The following is a 19,227-nucleotide window of genomic DNA, read 5'->3' on the forward strand; positions in this document are numbered from 1 at the left end:
ACGGAACTAAACCCCCGCAACCTGGAAACAATCTCTCTTTACAAACAGCTTTTTAGCGAAAATATTGCTATATTACCATTATCCTAATTAGTATTACTTTTATAATGCTCACATTACAACAGTATTTGTGTATTTATTTTTGATTTTTCTTCGGGATCTACTGGGAAAGTCTCAAAGATCGACGGGTCAATCGCGATCGATGGGTTGGCGACCCCTATTTTAGGTGTTCTGATGAAGAGCCTCAACTCAAAACATCAACTGTTTATTCCTCTCCATAGATGCTAACTGACCTGCTGAGTTCCTCCGGTATTTTGTGGGTGTTACTCCGGAATTCCAGCATTTGTTATTGGTTTTAGGATCTGGGCTTATAGAAAGTTTGGGTGAAGAAAGATCGACAACATTAGTTTTTCAGAACCGTTACTCTAGTTGAAACACAAAGACAAAATTGAAAGATAAGAAATTAACAAATGGTAGAAGTTTGGAAAATTAATTTCCTTAAGGGAAGACAGGGTTCCTGAAGAACTATTTGTATGTTTGCACAAACACTTAGTGGCCATTTTATAAAATACACCTGTACATCTACTCGTTAATGCAAATATCTAATCAGCCAATCATGTGGCAGCAACTCATTGAATAAAAGCATACAGACATGATCAAGAGGTGCAGTTGTTGTTCAGAAGAAACATCAGAAAGCAGGAGAAATGGGATCTAAGCGATTTTAACTATGGAATGATTGTTGCTGCCAGATTGCTTGGTTTGAATATCACAGAAACTACTAATCTCCTGGCATTTTCACACACAACAGTCTCCAGAGTTTACAGAGAATGTTGTGAAAACAGAACATCCAGTGAGGAGCAGTTCTGTGGGCAAAAGTGCCTTCTTAATGAGAGAGGTCAGAGGAGAATGGCCAGACTGGTTCAAGCTGACAGGAAGCCAACAGTAACAAATAATCACACATTACAACAGTGGTGTGCAGAAGAGCATCTTTGAACTTACAACACATCAAACCTTGAAGGGGATGAGCTAAATCAGCAGAAGACCACACTGGGTTCCACTGCAGTACCTAATAAAGTGACCACTGTGTGAGAATAAACAGAGAACTATAAAGATAGAGAGCAGAGCATGGCTGGGTAATTGGTATTTTATGCCATCAAAATTAACTCAGGTCAGGGTATGCTTTCAGCTTATCTAATTCCCTAAAGTTCCTTGTAAAGATATAAAATAAAATCTAATAAAATGGCAGTGCTTAATACTTCACCAAGATCTTGACCTGCATTCCATGAAGAAAAGGACTGAAGTTATAAGGTTAATTTTGTAATGACAGCCAGATTTCACCTGCTCTAATAACTGCTTGGCCTGCTACTCACACTGCACACTCTAGACTCTAGAATCTACAGCAACTTTGCTTATACGCATGAACTTTTGTTTTTAAGTAAAATGTAAAATCAAGATCAACTAATCAGAAAATTAACTTAGAGAATTTAAAAACCTGAATTAGAAAAAATAGCAATAATTTATGTACTTTTTTATTTGCTTATTTCTCTAACATGGACCATAGATTAAGAAAATAACCCATTATGACAGTGAAATACATAAAAACACTCCATACTCAGCATGAATCATCAGTATAGTGCCGTATGGGCCAGCTATGCCTGGATGAGAAAAGAGAATGCCCATGGGTTGCCTGCTCTCTGGTGGGTCCTGGTGGAAATTAGGCCAGGATGAGGTTCAGACTTTGAAACGTTCAAAAGTCACCATCCAGACATAAACAAGGCCCAAATAGCCAAAACTAAAAGTGTGACCGGTACTCTTAATAAGGAGAGAGTTGGTATTCTTCAGAAGCTCCCTTTGTCATCATCAGATTGCCCTTTTGGTCAGGATTATTTGCTTCCACTTTGTAACAAGTCAATTAATGCCAAAAATGGATATTAGAGCTAAATAGTCAAAGGTATTCAATATTTAGGAGGGTAGATGGAAAAGGGGGCATTGTATTACTATCATTAATAGAGATCAATATAGTATCTTTGCTTGATTGATCAGAATTCTCCAGGAATGCAGCCGTGACTGACAAAAACAATAAAGATGCTGTTGAATCCAAGGAAAAGGCTTATAAAATTGCCTAAAGTATCACTAGGCTTGAAAATTGTGAGCAATAGAACATTGCAAATGAGACCCATAAATTCATAAAGACAAGCAGGAACATGAAAGCAGACTGTAAGAACTTTCATAGGTACATTAAAAAAAAAGACGAGCAAGGGTAAGCTTAGACTCTTTATAACAGAGACAGGGAAATTTATATTGAAAAACAAAGATATGACAGAGTTAAACAATTACTTCGCATCTGTCTTCATGAATAATACACAAAACCTGCCAGATATATTTGTGAATGTAGGGTCTTGCGAGAGCGGGGAACTGAAACTAAATATTCATCAAAAATGATGCTAAAATGTTGTGCTTGAAGAAGCTACCACCTTCAAAGCTCTTATCACAGAGTTTTAAAGAGGTAGTTTCAGAGATAATGGATGCTTTGGTTATCATCATCTTAACTTCGACTGATTCTGGAACTGTTCCTGTGGATTGGAATCAGCAAATGACTGAACTATTTGATAGGAAATGAGAGATGGGGCATTATTCACTATAGGCCTGATGTTGTTGGAATTTATAAGGAAGGACGTAATAAAAATAACTTAAAAATAATTGGATGAACCAGAACCAAAATAGATTTAAGGGAAAACTATGTTGACTAATTTGCTGGAGTTCTTTAAGGATGTGACTAGTAACAAGCATAATGTATAATTGGGTATGATATTTTTGAGAAGGACCCACATGGGAAGCTGTTCAGCAAGGTTAGAGATAATTGACAATTAATAAACAGATTGTTCTTAGGTTAGCAGACTATGGCCATCGGGATCAATGTTTAGATCCCCAGCTTTTCAAAATTGATATCAATGATTTCGCTGAGGGGAGCAAATGTCACTTTTCCATCATCACTGACAACACTAAACTAGGTGGAACTGTAAACCGGTATTTTATTGATTTATTATTGTCACATGTAACAGGATACAGTGAAAACCCTGTCTTGCATACTGTTTATACAGATCAAATCATTGCACAGTGCATTGAGTAGAATAAAGTAAAACAATAATAAAAATGCAGAATAAAGTGTAAAAGCTACTGAAAAAGTGCAGTGCATGTAAAAGTGCAAAATCATAACCAGACAGAATACATTAAGTTCGTCAGGAAGCAATGTGCTGATGTCAGCAATGCCCAATTTCATTTTGTAACCTGTCGTAGTATTGATACACACAACAGAAGAGTATTTATTAAATGATGAGAGATCAGGAAGTATTAATGTTGTTGAAGACCACCAAATTAGTGCAGCAAGCAATTAAGGGGGCAGAGAGTACCATGATCTTTTCTGCAAGAGGAGAGACCTCATTAAAAAGATTCAAAATTCTTGAAGAGCTTTGCAGGCTAAGAGAAGATGTTTCCCCAAGATGAAGAATCAAGGGCTAGGGGCTTAAGAGGAAAGTGAATAAAGGGCAAGTCCTCAGTAAATGAGAGGGAGAAATTTCTTCACTCAGAGCATGCTGTATCTTTAGAAATTTCTACCCAAAATGGCCATGGAGGCAGAATCATTCAAAACACAGAACTGGGGGTACGTTTTTTGCACTGAACCCTAAGTATATCCCTCATAATCTTATATATCTCAACCAGCCAAGGATGTGATAGAGCTGGAGGAGGAATGTTACAATTGAGGACAGGCCAGTGACTAGTGGTGTTCCGCAGGGGTTGGTGTTGGGACCGCTTCTTTTTATGCTGTATATCAATGATTTAGGTGATGGAATAGGTGCTTTTGTTGCCAAGTTTGCAGATGATATGAAGATTGGTGGAGGGGCAGGTGGTGTTGAGGAAACAGGTCGGCTGCATAAGGACTTTGACAGATTAGGAGAATGGGCAAGGAAGTGGCAAGTGAAATACAATGTTGGAAATTGCATGGTCATGCACTTTGCTAGTAGAAGTAAATGTGCTGTTTTTTTCTAAACTGGGAGAAAATCCAAAAATCTGAGATGCAATGGGACTTGGGAGTCCTTGTGCAGAACACCCTAAAGGTCAACTTGCAGGTTGAGTCGGTGCTGAGGAAGGCAAATACAATATTAGCATTCATTTCAAGGAGTCTAGATACAAGAGCAGGGATGTGATGCTGAGGCTTTATAAGGCACTGGTGAAGCCTCTTCTTGAGTATTGTTAACAGTTTTGGCTCATCATCTAAGAAAGGATGTGCTGGCATTGGAGAAGTTTCAGAGGAGGTTCACGATGATTCCGGGAATGAAAGGGTTATCAAACGAGGAACATTTGACAGTCTAGGTCTGTACTCACCGGAACTTAGAAGGATGAGGAGGGATCTCATTGAAACCTTTCGAATATTGAAAGACCTAGACAGAGTAGATGTGGAAAGGATGTTTCGCATGGTGGGGGAGTCTAGGACAAGAGGGCACAGCCTCAGGATAGAGGGGTGTCCATTTAAAACAGAGATACAAAGAAATTTCTTTGGCCAGAGGGTGGTGAATTTGTGGAATTTGTTACCACAGGCAGCTGTGGAGGCCAGGTCATTGGGTGTATCTAAAGCAGAGTTTGGTAGGTTCTTGATTGGACATGGCATCAGAGGTTACGGGGAGAAGGCTGGGGTATGGGGCTGAGGAGGGGAAAATGGGATCAGCCATGACTGAATAGCACAGCAGACCCAATGGGCCAAATGGCCTAATTCTGCTCTCAAGTCTTATAGTCTTATGGACTACATCTGCTTTCCTTAGAGCGGGAAGTCAAGAGAGGATACGAGTGATAGTGATGAAGGTTTGAGAAATCCTCGACATATTTTCTCCTGTTTTTTCTTGCTTTGGAAGAGCTTGGAGTAAACTGATTAGGCAATAAGGCGCTGGTCATGTAGAAAATATGGCTTGCCAATAGGAATTTGTTGAACACAGTTAGTGACTTGATACTGGAGATACTGACCTAGGAGCACATGGTGATTTTTCATTTGTGTCTTCAACCAATGGATCAAAAATCCATTGTGGTGATAACACTGGACTGGTTATCCAGTCCCTGTACTTATGAATCAATATTAAGGGAACAAAGGAACAGGAGGATTAGTGTAGCTCAGAATATTTTAAGCTCTCAAGTTCACATACTGTCATTTTGTTTTGAAAATTCATATTCAGTTTCAAAACAGCACATGAAGAAAAAAAAATCAACAAATTCCTTCACAGCGAGGGCTGAAGTAAAACCTGCTGGCCATACACACATGGACTATGCGCAAACTGAATCCAACACTGACAAAGGTCACTCTCATATCTTTTTTGGGGGAGGGGCAGATGAGATCGCCAACAGTTGTATGAAACTGTTACTGCGCTTCACAGCAATGACCCAGCAACATCCAAAAACAGCAAGGCATGGGCAATATACGCCAATCTTATAAATAGGACAATTGGGGGGCGGGGGGGGGGGGAAAATGAGCTTACATTCTGTGTGAGAAACAATCGACACCTATGGGACCAAGTTTGAGAGAGAATGTTTGGAGCTCGCAATGGGAGGGCTGAAGCCACCTTTGGGACTAACTAATAAATCTTTGAACTATTTCTGTGTTCTCGAGTCAGAGATGCAGTCAGTCACCTCCAGCTGTACCCTGTTGCTATAGAACCCAGAACATAACAGAGAAAAACTGTGTAAACACATGGGCAAGGGAGCTGTAATAAACACATTCAAAAACTTTCAAAGCAGCCTCTGTAATGTGGTTTGCAGATATATTTCAGTAATTAATATACAATGTAAACATGACATTGAGAAACTAGACTTTAGTACAGTAAATCAGAAATATAGCACAGAGATTTAATAATTCCTGTTTTCCTTTACAAACCCTTTCACTAAAGAGTCTGTAGACAATTACCCTGAAAGTGCTTGAAACTCTACTCCATCACTGTAATCAACTGTTGATCTTAAAGACCACACGAACTAAGGACATGTATAATTCCATTTTAAAATCAGTGCTATAATTTGCAGAATGACCCCATCTGGCAAGAATTCTACATCCTCCATCAGTCTGGTGGGGCTCTTTTCATGAGCATGGAGTACAAGTCAGGAGTATCCAAATTTTTATTTTGTGAGCTGCATAGCTGGCTCACAAGAATTTGAAATTAAAACACTGAACTAAAGGAAAATGCATAAAATCAATCTTTTTGAAGCTAACTGAAAGACTAATTTGTTTTTGTAATTAACAAAATCCAATATCCACTCAAGTTAGACTTGACTCAATTTACAGTACTGCCTCAGATTGCAAGAGGACATACAACTACATAGCTGGAAAGCATAGGATTATGGACTGGAGAGCCATGGCCAGTTATCCAGGACCCATAGACCCTGGAGAGTCCCAAGCCAGATAACTGGGTCTGTGGACAGGAGGTGTAACCAGATAGCAAGTGATGAAGCACAGGATCTTGTGGCCAAGTAACGAAGGATCAGTAACTGGATGCTTATAACTAAGGGCTGATACATTAGAAACACAAGCAGCTCGGCAAGTTTATTTCCCATAAGTGTAAATCCAAATTCTTTTGAGATTATTGACCATCTCTACACTTACAATAAGCGTTTGAGTCATTATCACTTGAAAAAGTTCTTCAACTTATCCCTTTGTATCATTTTCCCCAAACCTTAAATCTCTACTGTCTATTGTTTGCCCTATCATCTATTGAAGTACACCTAGAACTTAGGTTGAAAATATACACGTTATGTTTATATTTATTCTGCCTGTCTGTCTCTCTCACTTATTTACCTCATTTAAAAGCACAAGTGGCAAGGGCTTCAGAATTACCTCTAGGTTCATCCCCAACTCCTCTCCTCACTTGTTTCTCCCCCTACAACTTGTGAGTAAGGTGGGGTCAGCAGATACAATTGATCCTCCTTCTGCACTTAACAGTCTGGTCATTAACATTTAAGAACAGGCTTGGCACGATGCTGTGTATGGGTATGCAGCAAATAGGTAAACAATCATATCAAATATCAATTATTTAAAGTGCTTCATTACATACAGAATTTCTCTGCTCGATTTGGAAGTATCCAAGAAATGGAAATAGGGGTCACTTCAGTGAACTCCCCCTATTGATATTACAGCAAACGTAGCCCAACACATATTCCATTGTTGGGGAATATGAACATTGCACAATTTTCTCACTTTTTATTGTGCATTATAATTCATATCAACAATGCAGTCAGTGGTTATGAAAGATTAAAATTATTCCAGAGTTTCTATAAAATATTGCATGCCAATGTATATGACTTTTAGTCTCCAAAATGGCTAGTTTCTACTAAGTGCAAAATATATATTCGTGATTTTATCAAGAACTGAGTGGTATATCAGTCTACTGATTCTGGGTTTTTTTTCTATCCTTGAAGCAAAGCTGCATGCATTTTCAGTGCTGACAACATACAAAAAGTTCTACTGAGGTTAATTATTATCAAAGGGAGAATATAGTAACTAACAGCGCTTTATATTGAAATATGAATATTATGCTTGCTTTGCTAAATCTTGTATGGATTCCAATCAAGTAAAAACTCCCTAAATTCATGCATCATCCTCTTAAATACATTTGCAGCTAACGAGCTGTAGAAATAGACAGGAATGCTAGAAGGATTACCAACTCACACGAAGAAAAAGCTCAGTAACTGGCCAAAATTCCAGTTAATCACCATAAAAACATCCAAGCTAATTTTGAGAAATTGCTAGAATCAGAGGTTGATACAGCTTTGACACTAGTCATAAGAATACTAATTAAATACTACAATGTTTATTTAGCATATTGGCACCAAAACACTAGATACTTGGAGAGTCTTAATTCTTTTTTAATGCATTGGTTGATATACTCAATTCTTTATAAGTTGCTTTACTAGTACTGTTACCAATGACACCGCAGAATTGTAATCAGTACTTTGTCAACATTGTACAATCAGTAATTGTACTTTATTCTCCCCCATCCACAACAAGCAAAATACAAGTTCATAGAGTGCATGTCTTCAGACACTGTCCATTTATCAAAATCCCACTGACATTATGTTCTTAACTTTTGTATTACATTTTCAGTTAGCTATTGAGACTTCATCAAGCTTACAGGTCTGGTTAGATTAACAGATTGAATTGTTGGTTTTTTGTTTGTGGAGAATGGCAAGCTAGGCAGGGACTAATTACATCCACCAGTGTAGCCAAGATGGAATTCAACCAATGTGCCAGCTGATAAATCCTGCAAAAAATATGGCTTTAAAAACTGACCTAACAATATATTTAGAGTCCTTTCCCAATACATCTCAATCTCAAAGCTGGTTACCATCTTTCCCTCTCAAGTACACCTAATTATGCTCAAATCTTCCATCTTTCCTCCACTAAATGATAAATGTCCACGCTCCTGATCACTGATTTGTTACTGCCCTGATGATTCAGTCAAGCATGGCATGGCCTATCAGCCATTATTGGTACATTCTTTTGAAGCGTAGAGGGCGAGATAGACCAGGTAAAACCCAAGAAGAAAGCAACACCATGGCAGTACACTTAGAGCATTAAACTGCACGACATGCCAACAGCCACAGAGTGTCAACTGTAAACTTGCATGCAGACAGGTAAACTATCTCAAGGAACACTTCTATTTATATTTTTAGGGAAAATAATCAGTCTTCATAATACTAAAAAGATAATTACAGCCATGATTCTAAACAAACTACATTTTGCAAATGACAGAACAGCATCTGTATTTGTAAATATATTGCAAGCTTTCGCATCGTTTTAGCTAGTCTTATAAAATGACTATTAAACTAACGAGCATTTTTCTGGCATCTCTTTGGATATTGATGTGTCAGTGGCGAGACCTCTTGAAGGCAAGACAGCAGAACATCACAGAGGCCACAGACTGTGGCAACAGTTTACATGAAATGTTAACAGTCCTGTGCCAGTTACAGTTGGAACATGGCTTTAGGAACTGGGTGAACACAGGTGCTACTCAGCACAGCACTGATCGCCATCCTGAAGCATTCTTTCCATATGTTGAAATTCTGATGGAGAGGGTCACAGTACCAGTTGGTCACTCAACTCCTACAAAAGTTTCCGTATTCGTCTGTGACTGGTGTTTATCCGGGATGTTGCTTGGTCTGTTGAAGAACCAATGACATCCAGCACTTCATTCTGGCGTTCCAGCTCAACCTCTGTGTCCAGCGCGATACTCTTCAGCTTCCGTAGAACCTGAAATAAAAAAAATCATTCATTAGGTGCATTAACACATACGCACAGTATCACACTGGTATTGATGGTCCTTATTCATTCACCTCATAATATGCTACAGCTGAATCCTTACGTTGGTGTACTACATTTCAAGAGACTTTGTGAGACATGGCTGAAGGAGAAAAGAAATTAAAAGCACAAATGAGATTGGATGATAAGAGCAGAGGAGGAAAAGTAGATAGAAAGGTAGAGAAGATAATTCCAGAATATGGGACCTTTACATCTTGAAGCCAAGAAAATTTTCAGGAGAATAACGGGTGCAAGCCTGAACGTGGGCTTTATGGAAGTCAAATTCTGAAATGTATTAAAGATGAGACTTGGGTAAAGAATCTACAATGATTCCGGTTAATTGGGCCATTGGTTAATCGGGGCAGCTGCTTATTTGGGACACCTCTTAAAGGAAAAAAAACTAATCAAGAAAATTTCCAGGATTCCCTTCATTTATTTGGGAGACTATGCCGCTTAACTGGGGCAGGAGATTGTTGCTGAACAGGTTCTAACTAGCATCACTCATGTGCACTTGTATGACCATAGATGCAACACCGTGCTTTGAGCAAAGAATTTTTAAAAAACATCGGTTGCGTGTTTGTGTTCAAAAAGCAATTGTCACTGATAATGTAGTTGGCGACAATTAAACAGCAAGACAATTCAGAACTATTCACTCACTACAGTTTCAAGCATTCAGGCTTGAAGATACCAGAAACAGCTGGGAGTAAACAATGAAATGATAAGGCTACTCTCAGGGTGGAGAAGCAACACCTCATATTCTGTCTGGGTAGCCTACAACCTGATAACCTGAACATCTACTACTCCAGCTTCCGGTAACTTCTTCCCCCTTCTTCACACTTCAATTCCCTCTTTTCTCCTCACCTGCCCTACGGTGCGCCTCCTCTTTCTCTTTCCCGTGATCCACTCTCCTCTCCTATCAGATTTCTTCTTTGCCAGCTCTTTGCCTTTTCCACTTCCCAGCTTCTTACATCATCCCCCCTCCCCCACCTACCTGGTTTAACCTATCACCTTCTAACTTGTCCTACTCCCCCTCCCCCACCTTCTTATTCTGGTTTCTTCCTCCTCCTTTTCTAATCCTGAAGGGTTTCATGCTAAAACGACAACTGTTTATTCATTCCCATAGATGCTGCCCAACTTGCTGAATTCCACTAGCCTCTTGTGTGTGTTGCTCTGGATTTCCAGTATTCTTGTGTTTAAACTTCTTAGTGGTTGAGATATGATTTTCACTGGAGGAACTGAAACGGGGGTGTATATATTTGATGTCTCTTTAAGCATCTACTGTAGATTTATCTTTAACTATAGAAGTGAAGAGGACCAGCTCAGCAACAAGATCTGGGCACACATACTAATTCCAAAAACATGACAACTTTTATAGTGCTTTTGTCACTTAGTAATGGGAAGAAATTCCTAAAAGCCAGCTGAAATTTACAGCACTCCCGTAAGAGTTCAGTTTTCTCAGCAGGTCCACCAAAAGAATGCATTTGGAGCCCTCTAGTGTCTGGTTTTATCAATTTCCCCTCACATAAATTGATAAACCTCGAACTAAAATTGAGAAATAAAGTACACACAAAGAACATGATGGAAAATTAAAGCTGGAGAAAGAACAAACTAGCATTTTAATTCATCTTTTGAATCCACCCAAGAGGACTTTTTTTACTTAACGTTTTATATAATATCGTCATCACATTATCAGACAACCACGTGCAGCATCTAGACTTTGTTATTGACAATAGCTTTCAGTTATCAAACTCATCTGTGACCAGGGTCTCCAATAAAGATAACTGTCTATTCTATTAACACACATATATTTAGTCTGTATACTCCCAACTACGATCCAGCTTTGAATCTGTAAACCAGGATTTGTTACACATGATCCCTGCATTCAAATCATTGATATACGTCATAAACAACTAAAACCAAGCATCAGAGCCTATAGCTACAAAAAAGCTACAACCTCCTAATCCAAAAATGAGCTAACAAGTAATCCAAATCTACAGGAGAGAGGTATGAGATGAGTGGTGGTGGTGGTAAGTTACATTCCTAGAAAATGATTTTCTGTAAAATGAAGCCATGCCATCTGTGCACGCAATCTACACGAGTTGGAAAAAAAAACTGGATTTACATTTTATTCTCCATGACCACCCACAATAAACACACATGTGCTTGCGAGCAAGTGAATTCCTTGAGTGTGGATTTTATTTTTTATCTCTGATATTTTGGGTATTGATTTATGAATTGTCAATCCAAATTTTTACTACCCAGATGCAGGCGGTCAGTGGTATTCCTGCTCTCCATTTTCTGTCCATTAACTAATCTTCAATCAACACTGGCATGTCAATGCAATTCTGAACGTTCTGATTCCATTTCATAACCATGTGAGGTGTTACGGCATTCCAAGTACACCACGTCCATTGGGTATCATTTTACTCTACTGGTCACAACCTCAAAAAAAAACTAACAGATCTGTCAAATACGACTTTCCTTTCCCAAATCTGACTCAGCCCAATCTTATTACGGTTTTAACTGCTCTGTTAATACATCCTCAATAGCAGACTCCAATATTTCCCTCGTTACTGACAGCTTGCTAACTAGTATTGTTTCCATTCTCTCTCTTTCAAGTTTATTGCCATGGGTATACACACTCAAGGTATAAATGCCACGAAAATCTGATTTTTGCAGCACACTACAAACCTAACAAACATAAATTATTCAAATAATTTCAGATTTTCATGGTTTATACCTTAAGTATGTATACCCATGACAATAAACTTGAAAGGACGAAGAATGGAAACTAAACTAGTTAGCAAACTGTCAGTAATGAGGGGAATAGTGTGGTTACATTTACTATCTTTCAAACTGTGAGAATCAATCCACACTCAATGGAATTTTGCAAGGTGTTAGCATGGATGTTCATTAACTCCATACCCACCTCCTTCTGATTTCTTGGGACACAAATCAATAGGTTCTGAAGACTTACCAGTTACGCTACTCATTTCTCTTTTTTAAAAAAAACGAATAAATGCTAATTTCATTTAGCTGCTCCATCATGCCAGACCTGACATTCTCCACTTTTGACTACAATGAAAAGGCTATAAAGTGATCTAAAATTCCTTTCTCCCCCTCTGCTTTGTTAATTGGTGAAAAAAATGTCCTGTTTCAACACCTAACTAAATATAAAATCAGAACAGGAGCAATAGGTTACTCAGCTCCACAGCCTGTCCTACCATTAAATATGATCAAAGCTGACCTACTCCAGGAGCCATTGCCTCTTTGTGCCAGTTCCTCATAGCCTTTCTTGATCTTTCAAACTAATCTAATTTATCTTGGAATATCCCAATAATCTAGTAAGAAGCTTCTTTACACAACAAACAAATAATAGCAAGTAGTGAGCACAAATACAGGTTTCCCCTGCCATCCGAAAGTACAGCGTTCCTATGAAACAGTTCGTGAGCCGGAATGTCGTAAAGCGAAGAAGCAACTACCATTTATTTATATGGGAAAAATTTGTGAGGGTTCGCAGACCCAAAAATAACCTACCAAATCGTGCCAAATAACACACAAAACCTAAAATAACAGTAACATATAGTAAAAGCAGGAATGATATGATAAATACACAGCTTATATAAAGTAGAAATACTTTTTCACAATCATTGCCTGAACTGTTCTCTGTAGCGAAAATCTCACACAAGCGCCGTCGGCAAAAACATACCAAATAACACGTAGAAATACACAGCCGATATAAAGTAGAAATAATGTATGTACAGTGTAGTATCACTTACCGAAATTGGGACAGCATTGAGCACACTGATGATGGTGTGTTAGGCTGAGTCGGAGGTTGGGTTGGTGCAGTGGCCCCTACCCTCTGGGCAGCGACCCAATACATTGCCGCGAAGCAGGGGTCCAGCGGTAGCCGTGAGGCACACAGCACATCTTTAAGAAAAAAGCTGAAATAAACAAGCTAATTAATTAGGTGCCGCCCGGCACGTAATTGTCGGCCCAGATCAGAGGCGACTGCCAACTGCATTGCCTCTGATCTGGGCCGACAATTACGTGCCAGGCGGTACCTAATTAATTAGCATGTTTATTTTGGCTTCTTTCTTAAAGATGTGCTGTGTGTCTCCCGGCTACCGCTGCATTCTCCGCGAATCGGTATCTGTCCGCGGCCTGGGTGTTGGGGTGGTGGAACACTGGGGTGTCATCTCATCATCGTCTGTTTCCATTAGAGCAAGCAGCTCATCTTTTTCTATCTCTGCCTGCCTCGATGTCAAAGGTCGAGGTTCGACATCTGCTGTGGCTGGCTTGCTTGACTGCTGAGCCTCGCGCATTTTTCTATCATACAGTTTTTTGTAAGCACTCAAACCATCCTGCAAATATCCCCTAAACCTACATACTCTTTCAAAATTAAAGTTGTACTTTATCATTACTCAATCTGTTTCGATTGTTATCCTTTCCTCTTCCAATTGCATCAGCTCTTCATCTATCAGTTCTTGGTCATGGGATGCCAAAACCTCTTTGACATCATCTTCGTCCGCTTCCACAAGCCAAACTCACTTAATCCTTACTTCATTCACCACGATCAAAATGCTTAATTATGTCTAGTTTTACACTAAGTGTAACACCCTTACGAGCTCTTTCAGGCTTTTCCAATACCTTAGAACTCATCTTGCAAATGGCTGCTCACAGGCACGTGTTTAAGCAATGCCGGCGAGAATGCAGTTCTGAACTCAGGGAGCTTTCGCGCGCTTTTTTCGTAACAGTGAAAACACCTTCTGTTAGCGAAAACAGGGTACTATTGTAGGTCTTTCGTAACAGTGAGGTTTCGTAAAGCGAACGTTCGAAAAGCGGGGCGACACCTGTAGTAGGCAGTCAAGTCAAACAGTCACACTTGAATTTTACTCTGTGCTTTCTGGATCACAGATCTTTATCTAGACACTTTCATGTCACCACTTTCTCACGTGAACTAAATGTAAAATTGTGAAACTTGGCACCATTACTACAATTTCTTAAAAAAATGTTATTCAAAGTGATTCAATAGGTACACAAATAATAACTAGGATTAGTTTACAGGTCTCTCCATCTCATAGCATTAAATCTATTAACAGAAAAGATCTTGGGGAATGCACTTACCTGTCTCAGCTCTTGAACTTCAGCCTCTGAGACTGTCTGCTCACACACCTGTTGGGACATATGTCCACCACTTGCTGAAGCAGGATGCATTACCCTATCCAAGAAGCCAGTTGCTGGAGAAATAAAAGCAAATGGGTATTTAAAGATTTCAGAATCAACTTGGATTAGTGGTGCCTACCTGTGGTCATTTAGACACAAAAAATACAATCAATCCCATGAAACGGTGCAGTAAAAAGCAGAGTTACCTGTTAGCACTGATTAATGTTGACAGAGAAAAGAAACTGAAAGCAGTGATCAAAAAGTACATACAATTCACGTAAAAGCAAGTAATCTATAATATCAGGAAGAATATATTGTTTCATTCTGAATCACAATGCAAAACCTAGAGTACTGAAAAAAAATATAAAATTGATTAAAAGTATACAATAAGAACATTGCTTCAAAAGTTATATTAAAATCCACTATATTGCTTAATGGCTGTGTGTGTGTGTCTGTCTCCCTTTCACACCCTGCCCACCAATGTTTGCTTCTACTTATAGCCAAAATGCCTCCATCATCACAAAGATCTTTATTCCTACTTTGTCTATTTATACAAACTTCTCCAAAATTCCCTTTTCACTCCAACTAGAACCACACAAACACCGCTCGTTAAGCACCTCCCCTCTTGACTTATTCCACTGCACCACAATTACAGAATAATTTCAGGTCATAGTTTATAAATTCTTACAGGCTTTCGTTCTTCAACCTCTAATGTACTGCATCTTCTGCTTTTCCCAGCATTATACATCAAGAAATGCAAGGAAAGACTTTAGCGATGGATGCTACCTTCTTAAGGCACTACCGCTTGAAGATGTTCTCAATGGTGGGGACAATTATGCCAGTGATATATCTGAGTCAACAATCCTCTGCAGGGTCTTGTAATCCTGGGCAATGAAGCCTCCACACTAAGCTATGATGTAACCAGTCAGAATGCTCTCCATGGTACATCTATGGAAATTTGCAATTTTTTTGTGACACAACAAATCCCCTTAATCTCCTAATGGAGTAGAACTGCTAGCATACTTTCTTTATGATAATATCAATCTGTTGAGCCCAGGAACTTGAAGCTACTTATCCTTTCCACTGCTGTCCCCTTTGAGTCAGTCAGTCAGTCAATGGGTGCCATCCCGAATCCGGGGTTGGTGGCTGTGCACCTCCATTTTCTTCCACCTTGCATCAGCACCAAGTACTGCCTCTCCTCCAGTTTGCTCTCGCTGGCCACCTTGGCAACCCCTTCGAGTACTAGCGTCAAATTCCCTTCCCAAAGACTACAATTAATTCCACGGTCTTGCCAATGTTCAGTGTAGTGTTATTGTCATGAAACCACTCAAACATCTCATCCCTATACACCTTCTAGTTGTCATCTGAGATTGTACCAACGGTGGTGTCATCTGCACACTTATAAATGCTATTTGAGCTGTACCTAGCCACACAGTCATAAGTATAGAGAGAGTACAGCAAGCAGTCTTGATTGTGCATTTGTTGATTATCAGCAAGGAGGAAAGTTACCACTGATCCAACTGACTGGGATCTATCAATGAGCCTAGGATCCAGTTGCAGAGAGAGGTAGAGAGGCCGAAGTATTTAAGTTTCTAATGACAAAAAAGTCAATTTCCAAAGTACACATATTTAAAGTAATTGGTAATGGCAGCAGAGGTAATAGGAAGAAACTTTTTTTGTAAACAGACAGCAACTTAGAATCCAGAAAGTGTTGACTAAATTTTGAGTAGTAATTTTCAAAAGATAATTGTATAAACATGGGAGAACAAAACAAAATTATAGGATTTTGGGAAGCAAACAGGGACATGGATTATTTGGATAATCCTACAAAAGGGGTGACAAAGAGATGATGTGCAGTACATTACCTATCTGTGCTACACCATTCAATGATTTAATGAATTTTTAATCAACAAAATTGCAGTTAGGAGCATTCATTAATGCCAAAAAGAAAGCTCTTTGAGCCTGTGCATTACTTTTCAATGAATGAGTCTTAAGATAAATAATATGGAGTCGGCTGATGGCACAACGACATCGGCGCCGGACCCGGGAGCAGAGGTTCCCTGGTTCGAAACTAGTTGGGTCTGCTCCCGAGTACGCTTTCCATCCGTGCCAAGTTGAGTGTCGAGATCGCAACTCGACCTCATAAATTAAAGAGAAAATACTGCGAAAATGTCTGAGGAGTGTCGCTCCACAGTCTCTCTCTCACTCCGCACCTTGTAAAAAGCCATGAAAAAAATCATCACGGACGCACGCACGGACACGCAGGCACACACGCACAGACTCGCACGCACGCAGGCACACGCAAAAAAAAGGTAAGTAATATGAAAATTCAATGAATTACTTGTAGTCCAGATAATGATGGAAGAATGAAGCAAGACAGATCCAATTGATTACCCTGTACACAAACAGTGGACAGCAATGAATAGAAATTTCTTCAGCCTTTAAACATTCTTGTAAGTTGCATGCTTGACAATAATTTCACATTCAGCACTACTACTGTATTGTGTCATCCTAAATGCAGTAACAGTGGTATCTGAGAAATTTAATTTCCCATACCTGCATTCCATAAGGAGCTACCCATGCCAAGGTTCTCTGAAACAGAAGAATCCTCTGGTCTGAAGAGTCTTAACAGGTCCTCTTTAAATTGCACTTTTTTGGCATATTGGATCTCTACAATGGAAATCACATCAGTCATCCTTGCAGACTGCAATGTAAACGAGATGTCAGGCTTCCCGATAAACCTCTGGCGCACAACGATCTCATAAGGATTCTGCACTTTAATATCATCAATATCTTCCCGCCGGTACTTGTGCACAAGCTGCTCATTTGTATCCTTAATTTCCAAACCTGAGCAAAGAACTGCGAGTGTACCCTGTTTTAGGTTGGCGTCTGGACCCTGGGAGTAAAGGATGGGGACTTTTAATATCAAGCCATCCTTTCCAAAAGCCTGTGAAGAAGGCAGAGATTCTGGCTCATCCTTCACTTCCTGCTGACTCTTTCGGAGGCGACTGCTGAAAGGCCACCACGGTGGAGACTCCAGCTCAGTTAATAGTCTAGCACACAAGAAATATATGTATTATTTCAAGTTAACAGAAATTCTGACACAGCAAGCCAACAGCTTCTTAAGTGTCAACTACAGAACTTAAGTTGGTTACTTTTAGGATGTTTATTAACTTAGTAGTAGTTTATAGTATTGGACCAGAGTCGAATACAACATGCAAAATTGAATGAAATAAATCTGTGTTTGACAAAAATTAGTTCTGTGAAGTCATAGGTTTGCTGTAAATACAGAAATGTATAACTAATATCGTACAGGAAGAAAACCAATTTCATGAACTGAGCCTACATGTTGCTCTAGTCTTAGTTCATCTGGTGAACTCCCTCAGAAATGAATAATTGCAGTGCTGACAACAATGAAATACAAAAGTAACAAGCTTCACAGTAAAAAGAGTCAAGCAAAAGTATTTTTTGTATTTGAATCATAAAGCGCAGAGATTTTAAAAATCTGATTAGCTTACATTTCAGATGGAAGGTCATCAATCTGAAATTTCTGGGCAAACAAGATGTACACTACGCAACTGAGCTGCAAAACATCACATTGAGGTAAAATGAAAAATAGAGGGCAAAAAAAGCTGCTCATATAAAAGATGAAAGTATATTGCCCAAGGCAACACAAGTTTTATGCTTTATTTTCAAGATCCCTGTGGCCTTCAAATTTCCATCGCCATTACTTTATCAACGACATCTACAGAAACTTGAGTCTGTCATACCAGGTTTGTCAGCATTTGGCCTGCAGTTCCCTTCTGCACATTTTAAAACCACCCTGGGTTTTGGTATTGCTGGAATCGTTGGATATACCAGTCTCAGTAACTTGCTACTCTATTTCAAACAGCAATCAAAAGTCAAATCAGACTGGTGGAATCTTAACTCTTGGTCCAATTGCTAGTGCCAGTGAAATAAACACTGGTATGTTACCTTTGCTTCTGGAACTTCTCCACCATTTTAAAAAGCTTCATACCTTTTTTTCTATGCATGAAAATCTCATACAAACTTTTGAACCATGAGGAGCGCTACAAATGCATAATGACACTGGAGGAACCCTTAAACATTCACTTGAAGGGCTAAAGGTTTGTACAGAATTATTTTATAACTAGCATGGCAGTTGTGAAGTTTAAAAAAAAATAGCTTTAAGACAGGAGAGGGATGGGTTAGCATTGTCAATTTGATCCAACATTGGCTCAGCTGGAGAAGCCAGAGCAGTAGCAGACGGTTCTCTCTCTCTGACTAGAGGCCTGTGATTAATGGTGTGCCACAAGGATCGCTGCTGTCTATTGTGGTAAACTGGATCAGCAAATTTGTATGTGACACCGAAATTGGGTGCATGGTGGATCCCAAGGAAGGCTATCAAAGCTTGAAATGTGTTCCTGACCTGCTGGGAAAATATACCAAAAAATGACAGTTGAAATTCAATGCAGAAAAATGTGAAGTGTTGTACTTTAGCAGGGCAAACCAGGGTAGGACTTACCCAGTGAATGGTAGGGCTCTGAGGTGTGCTGTAGATAGGAACTGAGAATACACATTCATAATTCCTTAAACATCGCATCATAGGTAGACAGGATAATAAAGAGAACACAAGAAATAGGAGCAGTAGGCCATCTGGCCCATGGAGTCTGCTCTGCCATTCAATAGGATCATGGCTGATCTAGCCATGGACTCATCTCCACCTACCTACCTCA

At 39.3% G+C, this 19,227-nt stretch overlaps 1 protein-coding gene across 5 annotated transcripts in view; it reads right to left on the minus strand.

The window, feature by feature from the left end:
- Positions 1 to 1,546: 1,546 nt before the first annotated feature.
- snap47 (synaptosome associated protein 47) overlaps positions 1,547 to 19,227 on the minus strand; it is a 31,196-nt gene continuing 13,515 nt past the window's right edge. For all 5 annotated transcript variants that reach the window (XM_063057401.1, XM_063057393.1, XM_063057380.1 and 2 more), the window contains exons 3-5: positions 17,048 to 17,544; positions 14,453 to 14,565; positions 1,547 to 9,277 (exon numbers count right to left, since the gene is read on the minus strand). In XM_063057401.1, coding sequence (XP_062913471.1) covers positions 9,131 to 9,277; positions 14,453 to 14,565; positions 17,048 to 17,544 — 757 coding nt within the window. In that variant the 3' untranslated portion in view covers positions 1,547 to 9,130. The remainder of the gene's footprint in view (positions 9,278 to 14,452; positions 14,566 to 17,047; positions 17,545 to 19,227) is intronic.

Source organism: Mobula hypostoma, chromosome 1 (assembly GCF_963921235.1).
Source record: "Mobula hypostoma chromosome 1, sMobHyp1.1, whole genome shotgun sequence".
In the NCBI taxonomy this organism is placed as follows: Eukaryota; Metazoa; Chordata; class Chondrichthyes; order Myliobatiformes; family Myliobatidae; genus Mobula; species Mobula hypostoma.